Source organism: Calonectris borealis, chromosome 1 (assembly GCF_964195595.1).
Source record: "Calonectris borealis chromosome 1, bCalBor7.hap1.2, whole genome shotgun sequence".
NCBI lineage: Eukaryota > Metazoa > Chordata > Aves > Procellariiformes > Procellariidae > Calonectris > Calonectris borealis.
The window spans coordinates 94,797,015-94,818,515 of record NC_134312.1 but is presented as its reverse complement, the minus strand read 5'-3'; the positions used below and the strand labels follow the sequence as shown (position 1 = coordinate 94,818,515).

The window sequence follows — 21,501 nt, the reverse complement described above, 5'->3', positions numbered from 1 at the left end:
CCCGTAATATTCCAGTCGTCAGACTTACAGTAGCAATTTTTTTTTTAGTTGTGATTATGTAATTTCCTATATTGTTCTTTTAATTTACAGGGACTGATCATGAAGTCAAGTTGCCTCAAAAGTTTAAAAAAAAAAAAAAAATCAAAACCAACAAAACCCCACAAACACTGAAAATCCTGTATTAATAAGGTAGGAGAAAGAATGAAATACTATCAATACTTGATAGAGTATATAATACAGAAGTATTTAAAACAGATTTAAATATCAAAACAAGGCTACAATGGTATCAACATTGTTAACTATAGAATTAAAAAAAGCTATTTTCTACCCTCTGTTAGAGGTAACATTGATGTAATGTAAGCAGATGTAATGCACTTTCCTCATGTGGTCCCTGCGGTGAGATACACTTCCATTATCCACTTGCAGCTTTTTAATTAGTTTACTACCTTAAAAGCTCTCACGCAAATCGTTGTCTAGTCAATTGCATATCTGAGATGGTGTTTTCTTCTACTTATGGCCCAAACAAAGAATACTAATGACCTAGCACTTCCATATTAACTGTTTGTTAATTTTGTATAGTGGAGAAAACTCACTATTCTAAAGGAAAGGCAGGAGGAATAGAAAGATAGGTATCTACAGGATACTTCATACCAAAAACCTTGAGATTAACAGTGTTTCCAAGGAAAAAAATAGCAAAACCTCCCTTTTTTTTTTCCCCCTCATTCTTCCTTTGGCTTGCTAGAGATGCTCTTTCAAAAAAAATCCAAGATATAATATGGTCTAACAGATTATGCTGTATATTTTACCCACCTGTTGTCAATATTTTGTTAGAAATATTTATTGGGAGTTTATTCATGATAGTTACAAAACATGAGAAAATGTGAATAAAAAGTGTATGATTTAAAAAATGAAAACAGCAAAAAGTTAAAAATGAAACTTTTATCAAATAGTAATGATGGTCCAGTAGTCAAACATCAAATCGAGACCAAATTGACCTAAGCGGAGATTTGCAAGTCTACTATAAATTCCCCTTCCACGCCTTTCATTCTCGCATTGAAAAAAAAAGAGAAAAAGAGAAAACAGTCTACATCTTGTTGAACCACCACCTAGGTTCTTACAGAGAAACTCAAATACTAGACACTCTGAAAGCCTTCTATGGCTGAAAGTACACGAGTTACATGACCGTAACGCCACTATCCCCGAACAGTTCACAGAGCCCAACAGTATTTTAAATCGGAAATGGACACAAGCCGAGTCAAGTGACAGGACCAATAAATGTTTCCTGCCACAACACCAAACGTGTACTTTTCATCTTATAGGCACACATCCAGTAGCTGGGCCAGAATCTCCCCTCCAGGGAATCAGACTAAGATCTTTAATTACAGACTATCCACATAATATTTCCAAGGTCTTAATCAGAAGACCCTGTAGCCTTGCTGGAATGTCATGGTGCTACTCCAACATAAATAAAAAATTATTTTAGTGAAAGCACCTATATAACAGCATAAAAAGCTCCAATTTCATATTTTTTATTTTAAAAAAAAAGTTAACAACTTAAAAAAAAAACATTGCAATCTCAACTCAGTAGAATACAGCCAAAGCATCAACTACTTCTAAAGAGATTTGGAGATTTAATTAGTGGTTATGAAGTACTTTAAAGTGACAGGGATAAAAGCATTTTAAATATCAAAAATGCTCAGAAAGGAAAGAAAAAATGCTTTCTCAGAACATATGTGAATTAGATAGTTCCTAAGCAAATATTTTTGATACTGCATGAAATGGCAGTTGTTCTTTAAAAGGCACATCGAGTCTACATCAGTCACATGCTAACTCTTTACATCTCAAACCAACTCAATCATCTCCTGGACTTCAAACCAACAGGTATTGAAAGATGGTTCAACTTATCATCATATGAAGGAATCTGAAAACTTTGCTACAAACAGTGCTACTCTAGCCGAAACCAACATGCACATCCTTTCAGAAAATACTTTTAATGCCAATAAAAATAGTACACAGGCAAAAGAAAGAGAGTTTTACCTTGGAATGAATTTATTCATGATAGCATAGAAGCAGTTGTACAAATCACTGCGTGGCAAACGAAGGTGCACCAGAGGTTTGAGTAGATGTATCCAGCCAAGGCAAGAATTGTATTTAACATTGCGTGATTTACAATAAAAAGTAATAACAGACTCAATATCCAGAAGTAATACTGATTTCTCCTCTTCTGGCACTGATAACTGGTCTGAAATAGGCACAGCAATATAAACCGTATTAATGGCCTTTCAAAGAAATTGAATGAGATTATTTCATAGCACAATTGCACCAATAGGGACCGCTTGGAAAAAAAAAGCCACAAAAACAGACAAACAAAAAATTAGCAGCTTGGATTAAATGCTTACAGAAAGGCATCAAAATACAAGTGATTTTATAACTCGAGGATAAGGCATTTAAATACCACAAAAACAGGTGAAAGAAGATTGGGTTTTCCAGGATCTATATGAAACAGAGGTATATTCTTTTAATGCACAGAATGCCCCTCTTCTATTCCTATTTGATGTGCTCAGCACATAACTTATGCCCAACTCTACAACAAATACATCTGAATTTCAACACAGATCAACCCACAATGCATACCCCCAATTCCTCAAAAGCCCACTGACATGCAAATTTATGAAAATCAGTAGTTTGAAATCAGCTAGGCTTACAGACTTAAATTTTAGTATTAACATATAAATCACATTTTTGACCTCTACTTCAAAGCAATTTTCCTAACGATAGTTTAAATTTGGGGTTGTTAGGGTAACTATAAAAAGAAAAATTATTGATTACTTATAACTACAACTGGCTTTTAGATTCAATTTGTTACTATTGCTAATCAGAAGATACACTAACCATGAACATGTAATCTTTGATATAATGTAGTACATTGTTTCAAATTCTTACAAATGTTGTCAGGTACTGAAAAGCAAAGATGTCCCCTATTTAATGACAGACTAATTCTGAATCCATAATTTATATCGTTGCATTTGGATGAAAATTGGCACAAAAATTTGGTACAAAACCAGTTCTCCAATTAAGGTAGCAAGCGAAACACTTCTTAAATACCGTCATTGTTGAATTGGATACAGAAGCTTAGATTTTCATTAGTTCCAAAGCATCTTTCTGCACAGACTCTTACTTAAAAGGCTGACAACACTTCAGAAGAAGTACTGGCATTCACCTTACTTGAGGCAATGAATCTAAGACATACTGAAATATGTCAACACCATACCCCAAATTGTGCCTTCCCTCATATGATGAAATAACTATTTAGCTTACTTACAGTTAAATATACTGATATTTATTATACAGACTGTAGTGAAACCAGACTTTTGTGTAAGTTCATACAATTTTCACTTTAATATTAAACACGTCTTTAGATTTTTTAATGAAAAATCTAATCTTAAAGACACTTATGAATGATATATTTCAGAAATAAATTTGTTTTAACCCACCTACATTATGTCAATTTTACTACAGCTAAACTGATTTACAGTAAAAGAAAGAATAACCATGTTATGTCCGGGATGGGGGGAAGAGATGCCTACACACTACATTAATGCAGTGGCATTAAATTTCTAGTGAACATTTTTCCCCCTCAATTACAAGAAGCCCATGAGTCTTATTACCGTTAATGAAAGTTTTTACTACAGAAGCCTTTAATACTTTCACATCAAAGCCAGTCAATATTTGGTATTTCCTTTCCCCTACCTCTCAGGAAAATAAAATAGTACATAAAACTCAAATGCCATCTGAAGATTTACTTTAAATTTGGAGACTACTTGCTTTGCTAAAACATTGAAATAGAGAGATGTAATCCAACCCAAAATTTAAATCTCTATATAACCTTCATTCTCAACTAACTTTACATTTATTACTTTAATCAGTTTAATATTGTTACATATTACAAAATATTTCCCGATAAAGACAAAAGGAAAACTAACAGACATTCAAGTGCTTAATTTTGTATGTTATGAATACTAATTAGGATGTTTTACCATCTTCCTGAAAAGACACTGTGATTAAATAAGACAGCAGAATTTTTTTTTCCCCCTTTCCTTTACACGACAGAGAGAGAAGGAAAATAAGCCCTACTAGATTCTAGAACTAGAGAATATAGAACTGCATTTTAAAAGTGGTAGGTATGCATGCCTGCAATAACTCCATTCTCTGCCTTAACTTTCAATTGTGCAAGAATAAATTAAAGTGTGACAGCTAATAAAATAGAAGATTCTCTTACTAATGTCATAAGAAGTATCCTAATTTATGAGCCAGCATTGACTCTATGACCTGATCACTGATATTAACGCTGTTGCATGATGTAAGGGATTTGGCCATTTTTGTGATGAGCTGCTAACCAGATCCTGTGGCAGCTCCTTACAGACATACTGGAGTATTATTTCCAATGTCCTGGCAGCATCTTACTTTCACAAACACAACCTTTCATTTTTGCTGAAAACAATATTAAGACGTATCTTTCTTAAAAATAGTCTTTAAAGTCCAAAATGTTTAATATATTTCTTCCCTTAGAGGTTAGACGCATTTTGGTGCTACATCAGCTTTCCAGATTAAGAACTAGTCATTAGACAATTAAAAACTTGGACACTATAGAAAAAGTGTCTGGTTTAAAAGATGGAGCTTGAAAAAAAATTAAAATTTTTTCAACTCCTGAAGCTTTCTGACCATGCAAACTATCATTTACAAGCTAATACTTTAAATTTCCATGACGTCAACCACCCCAGAGTCAGAGTACAGATAAGATACTACTGTTTTCCTATGATTTCTTTCCCACTTTCTCTGCACTCTCATCTCCCTCCAAAATGTAATCATCATTCAGGTTATTTAGTTCAAATAAAAAAGCCCTAAGACAACTGAGAATACAGACGTTTTCACACAGGTGATCTAAATGTAATGGAACTTACCAATTAACTCTTGGCAGTCCTTATGAATTATACTCTGTTCAGGTAGGTCTAAAGAGCCATCCCAGGATGCCAGGCTGTCCCCCTTTCCTACAACATTAAGTGCAATCTGAAAACAAAAATAAAAAACCCTCTAAACATTTCAGTGTCCTTTTGTAGTTACCCAATTACCGAACTCAATAATTTAACTCAATAAAGAGGAATATTCTAAAACTGAATCAACATACATGCATATTAAAATTCCAGTATTACATCTCTCCTGTAGAGATGCCTGGTAATTAAATCATTTACTTTAAGTTCTGTTTGATTTGATGTATCTCCTGCTTCTTGGTTTAAGCTCGTATTTACCTTCCAGACTTTGGCCCTCAGATCAGCAGGCAACTGCCTTCCTTGAATGATGTTTCTCACAGTTTCAAGATCACAGCCTCCTTCTTCTAGAGCGTCTGCAAGATCTTTTTCCCTACAATAATGATATGTAATGTGTTTATTAAAATGAATTATACAATATTTTCATTCCTTATCTATTAAAGAGATATAGACTGGAGGCTACTATCAGCAAAACCCACACATATGTAAAGCTATATTATAAAACAACTTGCCAATTACTGAAAATAAATGTTTGCAAAATGTTATTTATTCCTTTATTTTTAAAACTGCTTTATTGAATTCCATTCAATTTACATATGAGCAAAAAATCAGTTCAGGGCATTTTTTTTGTTTTCATGAAGTGGCAATGTTGCAAAATGTATCATAAAAATGCAAATTTAGTTGTTAGTTTACCACTTAAGAGATACATGGCAAATTTACACACATGCACACACGCGCTCTCGCTCTCTCTCTGCATTCAATGCAAACACTACCCCTAAATTAGATGGCGGAGTTCTTTTAAGTAAAATATTAGATGACCAAGGAACAGAAAACTTATTTCAAAGGTATAGAATAGCCAGCTTTTAACCCCATCTTTCCCCGAAATAGGAAAAGACCTTTTAGTCAAACTCAGGTTTACTCAACTATTAAGTTCTAGTACCGTAAGTGTGGACATGTGCACAAGACTGAATTAAAACATACAAAAATGTTAATAATAGTGTAGAAAGTAGCAAAATACATAAATTCACAAGACAGTCAAACAGTAATGACACTTGAAGTTGCCATAGTAAGACAACAAAAGTTAATAAGCATCATAGATGAGGTACGCATTCAGAAATGATTACTTTACAATCTGATAGCTTCGGCAGACTGTTTCAATGGTTCCATGCTGTCAACAATGAGAGAACCACATCTGATGATTTCAGGAATTTCAATATCACGTAGCAGAGCAGTGGCAAAACACCAGGTTCACTGGAAAAATAGCAATGGCAGTGATACATAGGTCCCCTAGGCGAAACTTCTCCCTTACTGTATTCTCTTAACTGTTTCCTACTAGCTCTGACACATGCCTTAAAAAAGGCTTTGCTTCGTACACCTGAGGAGTTAAACACACAGTCAGGAGGTTTATAGCCAGAGCAAAACATAGAATGTGATTGTTTATTCAGGACAGATATTCAAGTATAAAGATGCATCCCTTGTGAACAACACGTCTATTTATACATGTGTTAAAGTGTTATCAGTACAATTCTCAATTAGTCCACATGTTTGTTACTATGTAGTCAATTCCAAATACCCATGGAAAAAGAATGTCAGCTGCTGAGCTCTGTCTGCTTCTTTAATTTGCATATATCCACAACTAACTCCTTGATATAAAGCTTCTCAAGTTTGGTCTTCTGAAAGCTTAACACACAAATTTTTGATTTTTTAAATATCACCCTTTTTGATAAACAGATTAGAATCTTAATCCTGTAAGAATGTATGCACATAATTAACAATAAGCAACAAGCTAGCCTTACTTAAGACTTCTCAAAGTATTTACAAGTTTGCAGAGTAAGCATTTTCCTTGCATTGTATCAGCCAGTTTCTTAGCCAGTACTTTTTGGTAGCACTTTATATAGTATTTCAAATATACACTGGGGCACAACTAATAGTCTGTTTTCTTCAAGTAACTTTCCGAATTTGGATGAAAGAAAGTACAGTTTACAGAGAGACTGACTTGCCTTGTTTGCTAATATTTTTAGTATTAAAAAAAAATCCCAGAGCCCACTTATTATAGAACTACAGGCTGCACAGGTGAATATCCCCCTCCTGAGACAGAGATGGGGGTGGAAAAATATACACAAGCACACTTGCACATCCATCACATATCCTCTTGTCCAGTTGTGTACATAACAATCAATGCTGGAAAAATTAAAACCACCAAATCAGTTCACCCTGAATAAAAAACAAGTATTTCCAGGACATTTAGACAAAGAGACCTAGCACTCAGCAGAACTGCATGAACTCTGGGATGATCTAACTCCAACAGAAGCCAACATCAAACATCAGCTGAAGAGAGCTAGATGCTCTTAGTTATACTGCAGGTTTCTGTGCACACTATGTATGACAAACAGACTAGAGAGCAACAGCTAGCCCTTGAATTAAAGCACACAAAACACGATTAGTCGCTATATTACCCAAGTATTAAATAGGCACATGGAAATGAATGCAACAACTGCGTGCATGTTGTATTTCAGGTGGAAAGGTCTTAAATTGCAATACTTAAATTTGGTTTCTATGTCCTCCAAAGAAAAGTATTTGGGGAAAAAAAAAGTAATTTAATATATATGAAACAACACTTAAAAACACATCTACACAAATTACAAAAACACACCTGGCAAAGAATATTTCACAGATCCACGAGTACTAATTCTACCAGTTACTCATACCTAATATTCACAGCTTAAGAAGCTGTGCATGGATTAACATCAAGATCAACTTCAACATGTTATCTGCAAATGTGTGCTTCCTCTGTTTGTTTGATAATATATTACTATTTGCAAAATCTTCTTCATTAATACTGTCATCCGCACTTTGTACACTGTGAAGATGACGGGCAAATGCTAGCTTTACTACTTCACTTTAAAAAGTAAGAATGTGATATGCTCATCTCCCACATGGAGAGATGTGATGCGTTACCAAATTGAGTTAAATGAAATAACAGCGGGGGGGAATTGCGGAATTCTGTTTATGATTTAATTAGCTATTCTTTTCCCCCATCAACTCCCAAGACTGTTCACAGGATAGAAGTGAGGACTTCTCAAAGATTAAGAAAAATTATTTTCTAATAAATATTCTATTCACTCTAACTTGCAGACTACTATGAAAATAATTTTGATACTTCAACACATGTCCACCAACTGTGTTTTACCTTATTTCAGTTTGTGCTATAAATGTTCCAGCAAACTGCTAGCAATCGGTATCCTTGTCTTTCATGAGTGAAGATCAGCTAGGAAGTTTTCTGTTCATATGGACAACCACTATTTTACTTACTTTGGAAAGAACGCAGCACTTATCTTTATAGGCAAACTCCTCCAGACCTAAACATCCTTCTTTCTGCTCTGCCATGGCTCCACTGCCTAATTCTAGACGCTATTCTAAATTTTGGTTAGATGTGTACAATTCCAGCCTACACCCAAGCCGTGGCCTGAAAGTTTAATTCCCACAAGACATACTGTTCTAAATGTCATAATGCACAATATTGCTATTAGTGTGTATGGAGTAATATTCCATCTATATTTATCCAAATAGCTAAAAAGAAATATTTAATAAACAAGGTCTGACAGATTTTTCTCATTTTTAAATCAAAACTATTGATAAACTTCCTGTACTTACTGAAGAAAAATCTGACAATCTCATCTTTCAATAAACCTATACAATAAGTTTGGGGAGGGGGAGTGTTGTTTTTTTTTTTTTTTGTGTGGTTTTTGTTTGTTTGGTTGGTTTTTTAAATTGTATTGTACAGTGGCAATTTTCCCTGGTTTTTGTTAAACAAAACACCAAGCAGTCAGTACGAATGTTGAGGGGTTTAACTCATCATAAGTTTGTGCCCCCCGCAAATCACTTGCGCCAGCACTGCATGTCAAGTTGACACAGGAAAAATAAAAAGGGCATTTTATGTTAATAAGCATGTCTAGATTCTACATACTCAAGATGCTGTCACAGTCTCTGAACACAAAATTACACCTGCCTTTGAATCCCTCTAAGGAACTGAATAGAGGACAAGGAATCAGCGCTGCCGGTTTTGTTCCCAACAGAGTTCAGGTGTCCATATGCATCATTTTATGTTTTGGCTGGTTTTTTTTTAAACATGAAATGTTACTGCACAATCCTATACACTTTGAAATTGTGATAATGTAGTAATTTACACCAAAAAGCTCATTCAAAAGATACATATTATACTGAGAAAAACAACAACAGTTCAACAGCACTCAGATATGTATACAAGAGAACAGTTTAAATAAATGAAAAAGAAAATATTTCACTGAAACTGGCTTTAAAAGAAAAAAACAAAACACAACAACAAAAACAAAAAACCATGTGATGTTTCAAAACAAGCAATAAGGAATACAATTTTATGTTATTCACAGGGTACAGCTCTAGTAACAGGATGTATTCTGGCATATTAATGTAGCATTTAAGCATAAACCTCTTGAACTGTTCCCATAAAGACTTACAAAATCTCTTCTAACGAATGCCTTCAAGTTTGCCTTTTCTAGTAGTACCAGCATACCAAATTTACCATAGTTACATTTTGAAGCTGCCAGTCAGAATGGCAACAATGCAGGCTGCGCTTTGAAATATGTCTGGAAATTGCACTTGTGCCTCATTCTTAACCAGGAATTTTAGCATTTTGTTGCGATCTGGGAGACAGTAATATTCTTTCAACGTTAGTAGTGAAAGAGGTTTGAAGTATTTTTTTAGAGATATTTCAACATGGTTCTTATTCAATGTCCAGGGTTATATTTTAAAGTGTCAAGACCGCACAGTCAATGAGTCTGTCCTTAACTTTGTAATTATACGTCCCAACAGCCAGGTCTGCATTTAGAAATAATGCTTATACAACACAGTACCTATAGAAAGTGCTTCATAAATTTTGAAGCTGTAACTAAAAGCAAAAAAAGGCTAAAAAACTACACCAATTCATTTTCACTTGCTAGTAAATAATACTTAGTTGTTTTATCCAAGAGCTGTATTTGTAGAACCAAGCTAGACAAAGAACAGATACCAGCTACACCTGCATGTGTGTCAGTTCCAGCTTCTTTACAGCGAGGTAACTAAGCGCAAAGAAGGCTGAGCATAGTTAGCAAGAAACTTTGATTCCGCCACATAAAATAAAGCCTAGAAGCAAAAACATCAGATTGCAAATGATCACAAAAAGCAGGTCTGTAAGATAATTGTTTGAAAAGCGTGTACGTGGAAAGGACAAAGAGCAATGCTCTGGCACAGAGCCACAGAAAGAAAAGAAATCACATGCAATGCAGAAGCACAAAGAGAAAAACAAAGTAAAGATGCACACGAATGGAAATGTGGGATGCAGTAAGAATAGCTTCAGTGTTTAAACACAACGTTTATTTAAGGCTCAGCAACCTTAAGTGAACACGCATGCAACAAATACTAAAATCACAACATTGTTACCATCAAAATGATCCTACACACACTCCAAAAATAGTCTCTATTCTTGTCCTACAGGTTCAATGTAAAATCCATTATAAGTAATAGCGGCACCAGAGGAGGGTGGCGAGCAAAATCATTCGGAAAACAAGCCAGGACCTATTGCTGTCACCTGTGCTTGAGTAGGTACGCAGAGAAAGGGGAAGCTGAACTGAACAAAGCAACTCCACTCCAGGCAGACAGGCGAACACATCGAGCAGCTCCTACCGCATATCAAAGCTGTCATTTTAAAATGGAGCAACAGCCTCGCTCCAGATTGGGCACGGCCAGAGGCCGCCCCGTTTCGCCCTTGCTTTGCCGGCGGCGCTTCCTCTTTCGGGACCCGGCAGCTGCCGAGCGACCGGTGGCGTTCGCGCCGGGGCTCACCCCAGGCTCCCACCGCGCTGGGGCCTTACCGGGCCCGGCGGGCGGGTGGGGGGCCGCCCCCGCCCCGGGGAGCTCCCCAGCCACTTTGCCCCCGCCGAGCGCTCGGCGGCGGCAGGGCCACGGACGCCCCCGCCCCTCTCGCCACGCGAGGGGCAGCCTCAGCCCCGCGCCCACACCCCAAGTGCGGCGGGTCCCCGGAGAGGGAGAGGTGGCGACGTGCGGGGGGGGGGGGGGGGGGGGGGGAGTTCGGCCCCTCTCGCCCACCGACCTCTTCCCCGCTGCGGAGGGGAGGGAAGGGAGCGGGAGGAAGGGCACCGACACCCCCGTAACTCACCAGCTGCTCGACGACGGCGGCGGCGCCTCTTCCCCTTCCGCCATAGCTGTTGACGTGCCTCCTCGCTCGGCCGTAAAGCGCGGTCGGGTGGTGTTTTTTTTTTCCCGACATCCCTTCTCACCACGCGCCGGCTCCCGTCCCCGCCTCCCCCGTGTTGTCGTGAAGTGAGGGCACCCGCCGCAAAGCGCGGAAGCCTGGCAAGGGAGAAGGGTGGTGCCTGCATGAGGGGAAGAGGCGGGAGCCGGGGCGAGGCGGGCTGGCCCAGCCGGGCGGGGTTTGTCGCTGCTGTAGCCGCGCCCTTACGGCGTTCATTTGAGCCAGCGCCGGGCTCGCTGCGTGAGGGGGGCGAGTGGGTCCTCAGCAGTGGCTGTAGAGAGGCTGCAGTTACGGGGCTCTCCCCCAGGGAGCTGGAGCTGCCCCGCCGCGGGCCGGGCCGGGCTGACAGAGCCCCCCTCTCAAGCAGCCGGCGGTTGGCGCCCGCGTTTCCCCGCCCTGAGCGGGAGCCGGCCCTCAGCGCGCCCGGGGAGGCGGTGGTAGGTGCGGAGCAGCCTTGCGAGGCAGGGCGGTGCTCTGGCGGGAGACCCGCTGCTGCTGCGGACTGCGTTCAGCTCCCCGTCCTCTCCTGCGCTGTTGCAGGTTGGGGGGCGAGGGGGAAGGCCCTACCGCAGCTGCAGATGCTGTCCTCTAGAAGACTTAGGAATGGGTGTCCCCGGCAGGGAAAAATTTGAGTATTTTCGGTTTTCATAAAATACGATCAGTATTTTGCCAGCCTATACTCCACAAGTCGGAGATAAAATTCACACGTTTTACACAGAACCCTATTTCCAAGGGCTAAAAATCACCTGGCAATGTTCATTAGCAACCCTGGGCAGAACAGCACTAAAGCTCTCGATCATGCACATTCCTTACCCATCTACAACCTCAAAGGGAAAAAAAAAAAGTATACTTCTATGAAAGTTAAGAAAAAGGATTCAATTATTTTATACATGGAATAACATTGCCACCTTATGATAAATTTATGTCCTTACACTTGTCTGTTTTACTTCCACAGCTTGCCTCGGGATGTGCTCCGGTATGTAAACGCTCAGACTTTAAGCGGGACTGCTCCTGTGAAAAAAGATACAGGCTTGCTTAACTGTGTGCGGGGTCCAGTGCCCAGAGAGTGAAGAACGTTCATTCAAAGGTAACGCACAATGTTTTCCCCTACATATTTGTTTCTCTGAAAAGTTTATATTAATAATCTTAATCAAGAAAGTAGGTATTTTACAGCATCAAACCAGATTCAGGCAATTAAAAAAAATGAGTATTATGAAGGAGAGGGTAATATTTTTAATTCCTTTTCTCTTTTTCCCGCTTCATCTTATTTTTCACTAAAATAAAGCCAACAAAAAAAAGCCAACAAAAAAGCCCCCATGCATTGTAAACACCTACTTTTATTACTTAGGAAAAAATTTTGTAAAATGTTCATGAGGTATCATTTTCCTTCTGGCCGCCTGGAAGTAGTAACGGGGGGGGCACGGACGGACCCCACTGGCACTCCCCGCGGTCCCTCCTCACCGCTGGGCGGGCGGTGCCAGTGCGCAGGCGCGGCCCCGGGGGCGGTGCCAGGCGCGGGCCGCGCGCGCCGGCCCGCCCTCCCCGCGTGGCGGCAGCAGCGGCAGCATGGGGGACACGCTGGAGGAGCCCTGGTGGGAGACTCCGACCGGGGCAGGCAGCAGTCCAGGTACTCGTCTTCTGGAGCTCGCTCCTCACGCTGGGCTTGAAACAGTCTTCCTGAGGGCCAGCCCTCTCCTCCCCGGTCCTCCTTCTTCCTTTTCGTTTTTTTTTCACTTCCCCCCTCCCTCCAGCCCCCCGCCTTTCCCTTCTCCGCTTTTAATTGACTTCTGATTTTCCTCTCACTCCTTGTTACTTCCTGTGCCTGCTTTTCCCTGCTTGCTACCGATGGTGGTTTTGCTTGTAAACAAAATCTCCGCAGCCAGGTGAGGTCAAATCTCTGACCCTTCAGACCAGGGATAGTTAGAGGATGAAGGGACAAACAAAAATATCGGTACTTAAGTAACAACAGGAACCCACTCAACAAAAATACATTTAAGCGAATTTTAAAAAGCGGGAGGGGGAGGGGAGTGGGGAAAAGGAAGAAAACCACTTGCTTTGAGTTCAGAGCTCAGCTGTCCCCTGCATTCATTTAGCTTTTAAACTGTGTTTTCTTCCAAACTGAGTTTCTTTGATGAAAGGATGTTGCATAATGTGTGTTGATTGCCGTTACCGATGTGAAGTTACTTAGAGTTCTAAAAGGCCTTGGAAACAGTAAATCCATAGTAGAGCCTTTGGAGGGAATAATACCTGCGGTACTTGGAAGAGCATCGCTCATGTGCTCACTGAGGTGTCTCACATCACCCTTGCCATGTGTTATTGTAAAAGGACAGGAGTTAAACAGGTTTTCTCTAGCCATTGCTCTTTGGAGTATGGTACTATGGCTGATTTGTCTCTTTTCCTGATGATTATAATATCTGACTCCTGGACTTGGCTTTTTTCAATGTGTCTTAAAGCACTTTACAGCCTGTGGTTGCATCTGTAATGTTGAGATCTAATGTGGAAATTTAGGTAGATTTAGGCAACTAAAATGACTTCAAGACTTTCTAGTACCCTATTTTATTGATTTTTTTTTAAATTGATTTTTTTAAGATAATATTGGTAAGAGTTGGGAGTTATTGGGAGTTATCTGCACCTCTGAGAAGACCCTAGATCTTCCAGTTTCTGACAACAGTTGCTTATTTCCTGTGAAAACATACTTGGAGAATAGTTTGAGAGGGAGCAATATAAAAATCTTATGTATGTAATAAAGAGGGGTCACAAGCCCTATTTAGGGCTCCTGAGGATTCCATTTTTATTTTTAGTCTCTGTAGGTTCCTTAAGCAGTTCCAGTTCTCATGGTAAATGCTCTTCATTAGGAATTTTTCATTCAGGAGTCCTAAATATCTTAAGAGCCTACCTGCACATTTGGCCAAACACAGGTTTCATTTGGGGTGGGTGGTAAGCTGATTTTTATAATTTTGGCAGCTTCCCTTTAGAAACTGGATACAAAGGAGGACTGGGATGATAAACTTTTGACATTATGGATAAACCATCTGACTTTGAGATGAGACTGTGAATCACAACTCTTCCAGTTACATGTAACTCCTTGGGATTTTTGCAATTGCATTGTTGGGCTACTAAAATAATTCAGGTGGGAAGGAATCTCTGGAGGTGTCTAATCCAGCCCTGTGCTAGAAGCACTATATGCACCTTACTCCAAGAACATTCTTTGAATGTGTTATGGGTAATGATTACAGGTGAGTGTTGTGCAAACCATGCACTCTGCTGTCCATATCCCACCTTTGTAAACTTGTTGGCAGGTTCTTTATGTGGAGCCTGTTGTTGTATTAAGTTGACACAAACCATCAGTAAAGTAAGAAGAGGATCTGTTACTTTTATTTTCTGTAGCTATTTTTCACGTACAACAGATGTAAAATCAAAGGTTAATTCGTACCGCATCTTATGGATACTGTAAAATGCTTTAAAATCAGTTGGCATGAAATAAGAAATCAGGGTTTACAATGTACAATGTAAGCTGCAATAGAAGAAAATAATTGCCCATTAGCGAGCACTTTTGATAGACTTGATAATTTTTTTTTTCTGTGAAACATCAAGTTCCATTAAAAAAAATGTTTACTATCCAACTTAATTTGCTGACCTATTTTAAAAAAGTATCTCTGCCACAAGTGTAGGTGCACAGCAGAAGAATTCGAAATGTACTATTTAAATACTGATCTTCTGCCAAGTCCTTTAAGACTTGCCCTAGAATAAGTCCTGACCAATGGAATATTCTTCGTAATAACTCAGCCCTCAAAAGTGTCTTAGATTTTAGCAACTCGTAGTTAGAAGAGGCTACTTTTAAGATGAAGTGTATAAAAGATGTTCAGAGTCACTTAAAGGGTATGAAAACACAAAATATATGTCCTAGTATACAGATATATTAGTAGTTCTTAATTTGCTTTTGGCCACATCATTGGCAATCATTATTTTTGAATCCATATTAAAGATTAAAGGTAGTTACTCTCACTTTGAGACATGAATGTTTACCCTGCTGCAGATGTAAAAAAACCCAACAAACCAAACAAAACAAAAAAACAAACCAACAAAAAAAAACCCTGAAGGGATTAGCCATCTGTTTACCTTGTCACATGACACAAACTAAAGAATCTTGCCCAATAACTTCTTCAGCAAACCTTTAACTTTGAGAGATTTGTGGAGAGAGTGGTTAGGGATTATTGTCTACGTATCAGTGTTGTTTAGTGTTACACATGTCCCAAGTCATTTAACTGCAGGGCTTCCTTCTCTCCCTTCTTCCAGTTCATGTCACAACTATGTCCAGTCTTGGATATGATTTTTATATTGCATTCAGAACTATAAGGGTGAGGATAAGGAATACTGAGGAGTTTGTTTAGTACTGGTGAAAGACACCAACTTTTTCTTCTCTCCATGAACAGAAAGAGCACTTTTCACAGCACTGTAAATGTCTGTATCTTGCCTGTAGCCAGCATACCACATCTCCCGAGCAGTTTGAGGGAGAGGGATGGACTTGGATTTTTCAGAAATTCTTCCAGTTTCCTCCTTTTACGTTACCACTCCTTGTCTTTCATTCTCCATGCTTTCTTTGTCTCCCTTAATCCCGTAAGAGTGTAGTATCCCTGTTTGTCAGTTTGTTTAGATCCTTAAGTAAAAGCCTATGTGGGCCATGTCCCTCATAGGTAGAAATGAATTGTGTCATCCCAAGATAGGAGCAAAAGACAGGGAAACTCTTTGTCAGCAGTACAAATAGGTGAGAAGTATAATATAGTACCATGGAAGATGATTTGACATTACTTGTGGGGTCCTTTGTGGGTTCTAAAGCAAAGGATGCTATTGCGGGAATTAATTTCTTTTGCCAGAGGTTTTCTTTTCTTTCTGTAGACTGGCAATAAAGGGTGCCAAATAGCATCAATTTGTAATATGTGATTTGCAACTACCGAGAGGCGGACTGTTCGTTGTAGCACATTCTGTGGGAGTTTTGTTGCTTGATCGGAGCTGAGATCTGTTGGCGGACCTGTGTATGGAGAGGTTTGTATCTTTTTTTTTGGCTCCTCCATGAGTTGCTGTCCCTTCTGATGAAACTTGTTCTTGTACTGAAGATCTCTCTGATAAGCACGCCGAGTTGACAGCTGCTTTTTCAAATTTGTGTTTCTTTGTGTTTACATACACTCATTCTGCAAGTTGCAGGATATACAATGGTGTGCTTCTGTGAACTTTATTTGGATCTGAGCATACATGACATGGAGCCTTGGAACTTTATAGTTACCTGCAGATTTAGTGAATAAAATTTGAAACCTTTTCTTTTTAATATGGAAGAGTCAGTCTATAATTTTTGCATTTTGACACAAGTGTGTCTTGTAGGATACAAGCTGAAATAATTTTTCAGTAGACTGATCTTTTTAAACTTTTCCCTTTTTTTTAGGTACTCCCAGAGAATTTCTTGTGGAGCTGATGAGGGAGGCATAGGTTTCTGTTGTGGATTTGCAAAAATAGTCACGCAGCAGTGCTAATATGTCTCAGTGGTTAAGTTAAACTTTTAGCTGTGAAATAAAAGGGAAAAAATGGGGTAACTGAATGCATCAAAATCTCTCCTTGCTTCAGCAAAAGGATCGTGATTCTGGCTATGGCACTGTGATCACCAGCTTTTGCTTTATTTAGGAATTAGGATTTGGCAGTTCTTAAAGAAAGACCTATGTGAAAGGAGTTTTCCCACAAATTATCAGTTGAGCCATTTACACTGTTGGAATGCAGTCTGTTAGGGGAAGAAGAATGAGGGAGACATTAATACCAGGGAAATAAATTAACTTTTGTATTCTAAGACAGTAACTCATGTTAGTTGGTATTACAGGATTCCTGTGGGGGGTTCGTTGCAGTAATAGTATCTTGTTAGTTTTAACTTTCTAAAGTGGAACAGTGAGAAATTTTCTTGTCAGAGCAACAATTGCTATTTTTCAGAAAATTGAAAACGGCAAACCTGGAGTCTCTTACAATGTTTTGATTTTTTTTGGTGCGTCAGCTGAAAGGAAACTTTGGCTGAATTTTGGGTCTTTTAAAGAAGTTATGCTTTAAGAAAGGTAAAAAGGCAAATTCTCTCATGAATGAACTAGAACTACTTGTACAAAGAGTTAGTTTGGTTAAAAAAAACTTCACTAAGAGTTATGAATGCAGTTACCTATTTTACTTGAATGTGAGCTGTTGGAAGGAAGGTCAAAATTGTGAAGGAATGCAAGAACAAAATTGCACTTCTCTGTAAGCCACAACTTACTGTTAAGCTTGACACAAATTTTGATCAGTTCCAAAATACTGTTCAAGTGAACTGAAATCCAAATACCAAAAGTCCAAATAAAATGGTGAAAGTTTATACAGCTAATACAAACAATATCCATCTCAATTCGCGCATCTATTTTCCTAAGATAACATCCGCACGAATGCCAGTGCAGATGATCACACTAGTTAACTCATTGAGGAGAGAATTGTTCATCTTCAAACCATGCTTTTAAAGTGATGCTAGGCACAACAAGGAGCTCAGCATTTCTTTCTGCTAAAAGAGCAGATTTCTCCATACCTCTCTTCATTCTGTCTTTACTACTGAACATAAGATATCCATACTGAAACACTTCTTGACTAGACCAACTTTGAAAACAAAACGGCACCTCCTTCAACCCCTCTTCATTTGATTGACCATGTTTTTATAAATCCGCTGAGACAACATTAGTATTGTTATTTGTGGAACTTGTCTAGTAGAAATGTATTTGCATTGCATGTGCTTCTCTGCTGTGAGGGCCAAATTCTGGAACTACACCAGAAAAATGGGAGCAGAACTTGGTCCCTGCAGACATGCAGTTACCTTTGGCTCCTAAGAATTTGGCTGTCTCTTGATATCCTGTGATTGGTGACCATTGGCATGCTGACCATGTGGATGGTTTCAGACTTTTCCCCAATGGAAACAACTACCGTTGAGATTCAGATTTCTTAAATCCATATTAATGTCATAGATCACAGAAAATTATTTACCTTCTCCCTCCGCTTTGAAGGCAGGTTTTAGACACAGTCCTTATAATGTGTAGCTTTCCAGAATTGCTGTCTTGGAGTGGTTTGTTGAGATGTCCGGCAGGAATTTTGACAGGTACTTTGGTTGTGCTCGTAGACTTTGGTTTGGGGATCCGAGTTGGAATTGAACGATGGAAAGCATCAGTAATCTTGAAATAAACCGAGAAAATAAGTCATGCATTAGGGAGGACAGACAGATTGTATACTTAGCTCGTCAGTGTCTTTTCCACTTTGTAAAACTAAATGCATTGCTCTTAGAACTGTTTGTCTGAACTTCCTTTCTCTCCTTGGTAATGAGAATGTAGCTTTTTATTTAACTTACCTACTTTGATTCAATATCAAAGAAACTGAATGGATTGAAATCCAGAGTATAAATAAGAAGAGTTTTCTGTCAGCCCTCTGACTGGGGCTGAGTGAGTCATGCAGTGCAAAGGCTGTGAACTGTGTGATTTCTCTGGGTGAATAATCAGAGAACTTCCACATGCAGAAGCAAGTCTTGATTCAGTCCTGAGTAGCAGGCAGTACCTAGCTCATACTTTACTGTGAGAAATCGTTCTTTGAAAGTGACCACAGTGTACACAAAATGAATGTGTTTGTAAGAGAGAACTCTCCTTCCAGAGCCCATCACAGTCATATTGAATTGCAAAGAAGTAACTAGACAAAAATAAAATTTAAAATGAGCACTGAAAAGGGGTGAAGAGCTGTAAAGGCAAGGAGATTGTTTGAAAGGTACCGTATCTGAAACTAGGGTTAAACATGCACTACCCATCAGAAAGGCTTTTTAAATCGCAAGCCTTTTTATATACCTTTTATAGTTGAGCAACAGAGTAAAAGAAGTTACTGAGTTTTTTTAAAAAAACATAAAATGCAAATGGTGTTCAGATGAAGACAATAGAAAACAGCATAGAAACTCTGGTGAATTAAATATGAATAAGAATGAGCTAGATCAAAACAAGGTTTGAGAAACAACTTCCTAGTGGCCATAAAAGCCTACCTGAAATAAGTATTTATTTAAAAAAAAAAAAAGTATCAGAATTCAAAAGCCTGCCATTTGGCTGTAGATAATTGTATATGACAGGAGTTCTCAAAAGGATAAAGCTGAGCCAACATCAGATCATTGCATGTGCTCAGCGTGGAGGAATTTGGGGAAAGTTTGGACATCACAGACATGCTTAATGCATCATGAGTAAGGGGAAAAAAAAATCAGCCGGGGATAATTGAAGTTTGAGAACAAAGAGATAGAAAGAAGAGTAACGATCTCCCAGAACAATGTGGTATTTTTCTAAGAGTTCTGAAAGAGGTGATTTTTAAAATTACTGAATCCGTATTAGTGATGTGCAATCTGCCACTGAAAATGCTGGTGATGCTAGAGAGATACGATGCCACTTTTAGAGTAAAGCTTCACAGAAGATTCGTAAGTATAACTGCTGAACTGATCCAACTGTAGGAATGACAATAAGAAATAGCATGTTCACCCACATAGAATCATAGAATCATAGAATCATTAAGGTTGGAAAAGACCTCTAACATCATCGAGTCCAACCGTCAACCCAACACCACCATGCCCACTGAACCATGTCCCTAAGCGCCTCATCTACACGTCTTTTAAATACTTCCAGGGATGGTGACTCAACCACTTCCCTGGGCAGCCTCTTCCAAGGCCTGACCACTCTTTCAGTAAAGAAATTTCTCCTAATGTTATGATTACTAATTTTGCAATGGGAAAACATCCACACTTCTTGTCAAGGATAGTATTCAAGTATGCATCAGTCAGATACTGTTATATAGGTATATGGTATCAGATTGTCTAATAATGAACTAGGCAATGTCTGTGAATGTTCCCAGGCATTGGAACTGTTAAATTGTCAGTAGTGTTGAATTGTTTGAATGGTCTGCAACCTGGATCTAACTCTGGAACAATTCTGAGGCACAGCTTGGGAGTTAGCCCAGAGGAGGGTTCATTTTGAGTAGGTAGTTTGTATCTGGCTAGGCTGTTTTGGAGGCTCAGAAGTTTCTTGTGGTTTGGGTTGACCCGTGTCTTAGTGTCTGAGGGACGGACGTAGGTGCCCTTTAACTTACTATTATAGATCTGACCATGCTATATTATGTTTTTTCAAAACAACGTGATAGTGGTCTCTAACAAAAGAATCTTGGGAGAGCAAAGTTTCTATGGAAAAAGAAGGAAAATTCTCATGGTTAAAAAGTGGCGAGTGGATAGGAAGCAGAGCACATAGCCAGTTTTCATAGTATAGTGGAAATACCGTGTGATATTCAACATCTTCATAAACTGCATGGGAAGAGAGTTAGTACTGAAATGATGACATTTGCATATGGTATAAAAGGGAGAGTATTAGAAGCAAGAGCTGACAGTGATTCATGGTATTGAGTAACAAGGTGATAAAAGTGTGTGTCAGTTCAGTGTTAACAAATGAAAAATAATATATGTAGGGAAAACCAGTTTGCATACAGTAGTAAATATGACATCTGTTATCACTCAGAACACAGATCCTGGAGTCACTATATATGGTCCTCATTGCTCAGCAACTGGCAATTGTCAAACAGGTAACAGGCAGGTTAGGAATTACTAGGAAAAGAATAGAAGAAAACAAACCCCATCATTTTTTAGTGTGTAAATCCAAACCATGCCTACATTGTGAATGTTTTGCAGAATTTTGTCCAAACAGCTCAGAAAAGGGTATGGCAAAATGCAGAAAAAGGTGGCAAAGACAATCACTTATGGAATGGCTTCTGCATGAAGATTAACAACATACACTAAATCTTTTCAAGTTTGGAAGATAGATTGTGGAGAGAAAAAAAACAACAGAAGAAATCTAGCATTATGGTGAACAGGGGAATTCTTTCTAATAACATGCTTGAGGGGCATCCATTGAAGGTGGGTTAAAGATAAGTAAAGAGTATTTTCCCTTGTCAATAAGCTACGAAACTCATTGGGACAGGCAGGTTTTGAGATGATGGTATAAATTGGTTTGGAGAGGGTTTAGACTGATTCATGGCATCCATCCAGGACTGCTAGAGGCTGGGTTTATTACTCCGTTTGCCTGGTACTTAACAGTTTTTTCATAAGCATTTACCACTGGTCAC

At 38.8% G+C, this 21,501-nt stretch overlaps 3 protein-coding genes across 14 annotated transcripts in view; 1 reads left to right on the top strand and 2 right to left on the bottom strand.

Annotated features, from left to right (window-relative positions):
• The window catches only part of TBC1D23 (TBC1 domain family member 23), a 33,671-nt gene extending 22,254 nt beyond the window's left edge, over positions 1-11,417 (bottom strand). For 3 of the 8 annotated variants that reach the window (XR_012676482.1, XR_012676483.1, XM_075167851.1), the window contains exons 1-4: positions 11,239-11,365; positions 5,307-5,418; positions 4,962-5,067; positions 2,038-2,242 (exon numbers count right to left, since the gene is read on the bottom strand). Coding sequence is in view for 6 of the 8 variants with exons in the window: in XM_075167851.1 (XP_075023952.1) it covers positions 2,038-2,242; positions 4,962-5,067; positions 5,307-5,418; positions 11,239-11,282 (467 nt within the window). In the remaining 2 variants the exon portion in view is untranslated. Of the gene's footprint in view, positions 1-2,037; positions 2,243-4,961; positions 5,068-5,306; positions 5,419-11,238 lie in introns of all 8 variants that reach the window. The other 5 variants (XM_075167867.1, XM_075167895.1, XM_075167876.1 and 2 more) reach the window with 3 other exon arrangements.
• Positions 11,418-11,510: 93 nt separating this feature from the next.
• Positions 11,511-21,501, top strand: part of CMSS1 (cms1 ribosomal small subunit homolog) — a 247,938-nt gene continuing 237,947 nt past the window's right edge. Inside the window, exons 1-2 of one of the 4 annotated variants that reach the window (XM_075167964.1) lie at positions 11,511-11,775; positions 12,290-12,421. Coding sequence is in view for 1 of the 4 variants with exons in the window: in XM_075167940.1 (XP_075024041.1) it covers positions 12,901-12,961 (61 nt within the window). In the remaining 3 variants the exon portion in view is untranslated. Of the gene's footprint in view, positions 11,776-12,289; positions 12,422-12,767; positions 12,962-21,501 lie in introns of those variants that run through there. The other 3 variants (XM_075167940.1, XM_075167949.1, XM_075167979.1) reach the window with 3 other exon arrangements.
• FILIP1L (filamin A interacting protein 1 like) overlaps positions 13,549-21,501 on the bottom strand; it is a 214,444-nt gene continuing 206,491 nt past the window's right edge. For both annotated transcript variants that reach the window (XM_075167835.1, XM_075167843.1), the window contains 2 exons: positions 18,364-18,548; positions 13,549-17,101 (listed from right to left, as the gene is read on the bottom strand). In XM_075167835.1, coding sequence (XP_075023936.1) covers positions 17,011-17,101; positions 18,364-18,548 — 276 coding nt within the window. In that variant the 3' untranslated portion in view covers positions 13,549-17,010. The remainder of the gene's footprint in view (positions 17,102-18,363; positions 18,549-21,501) is intronic.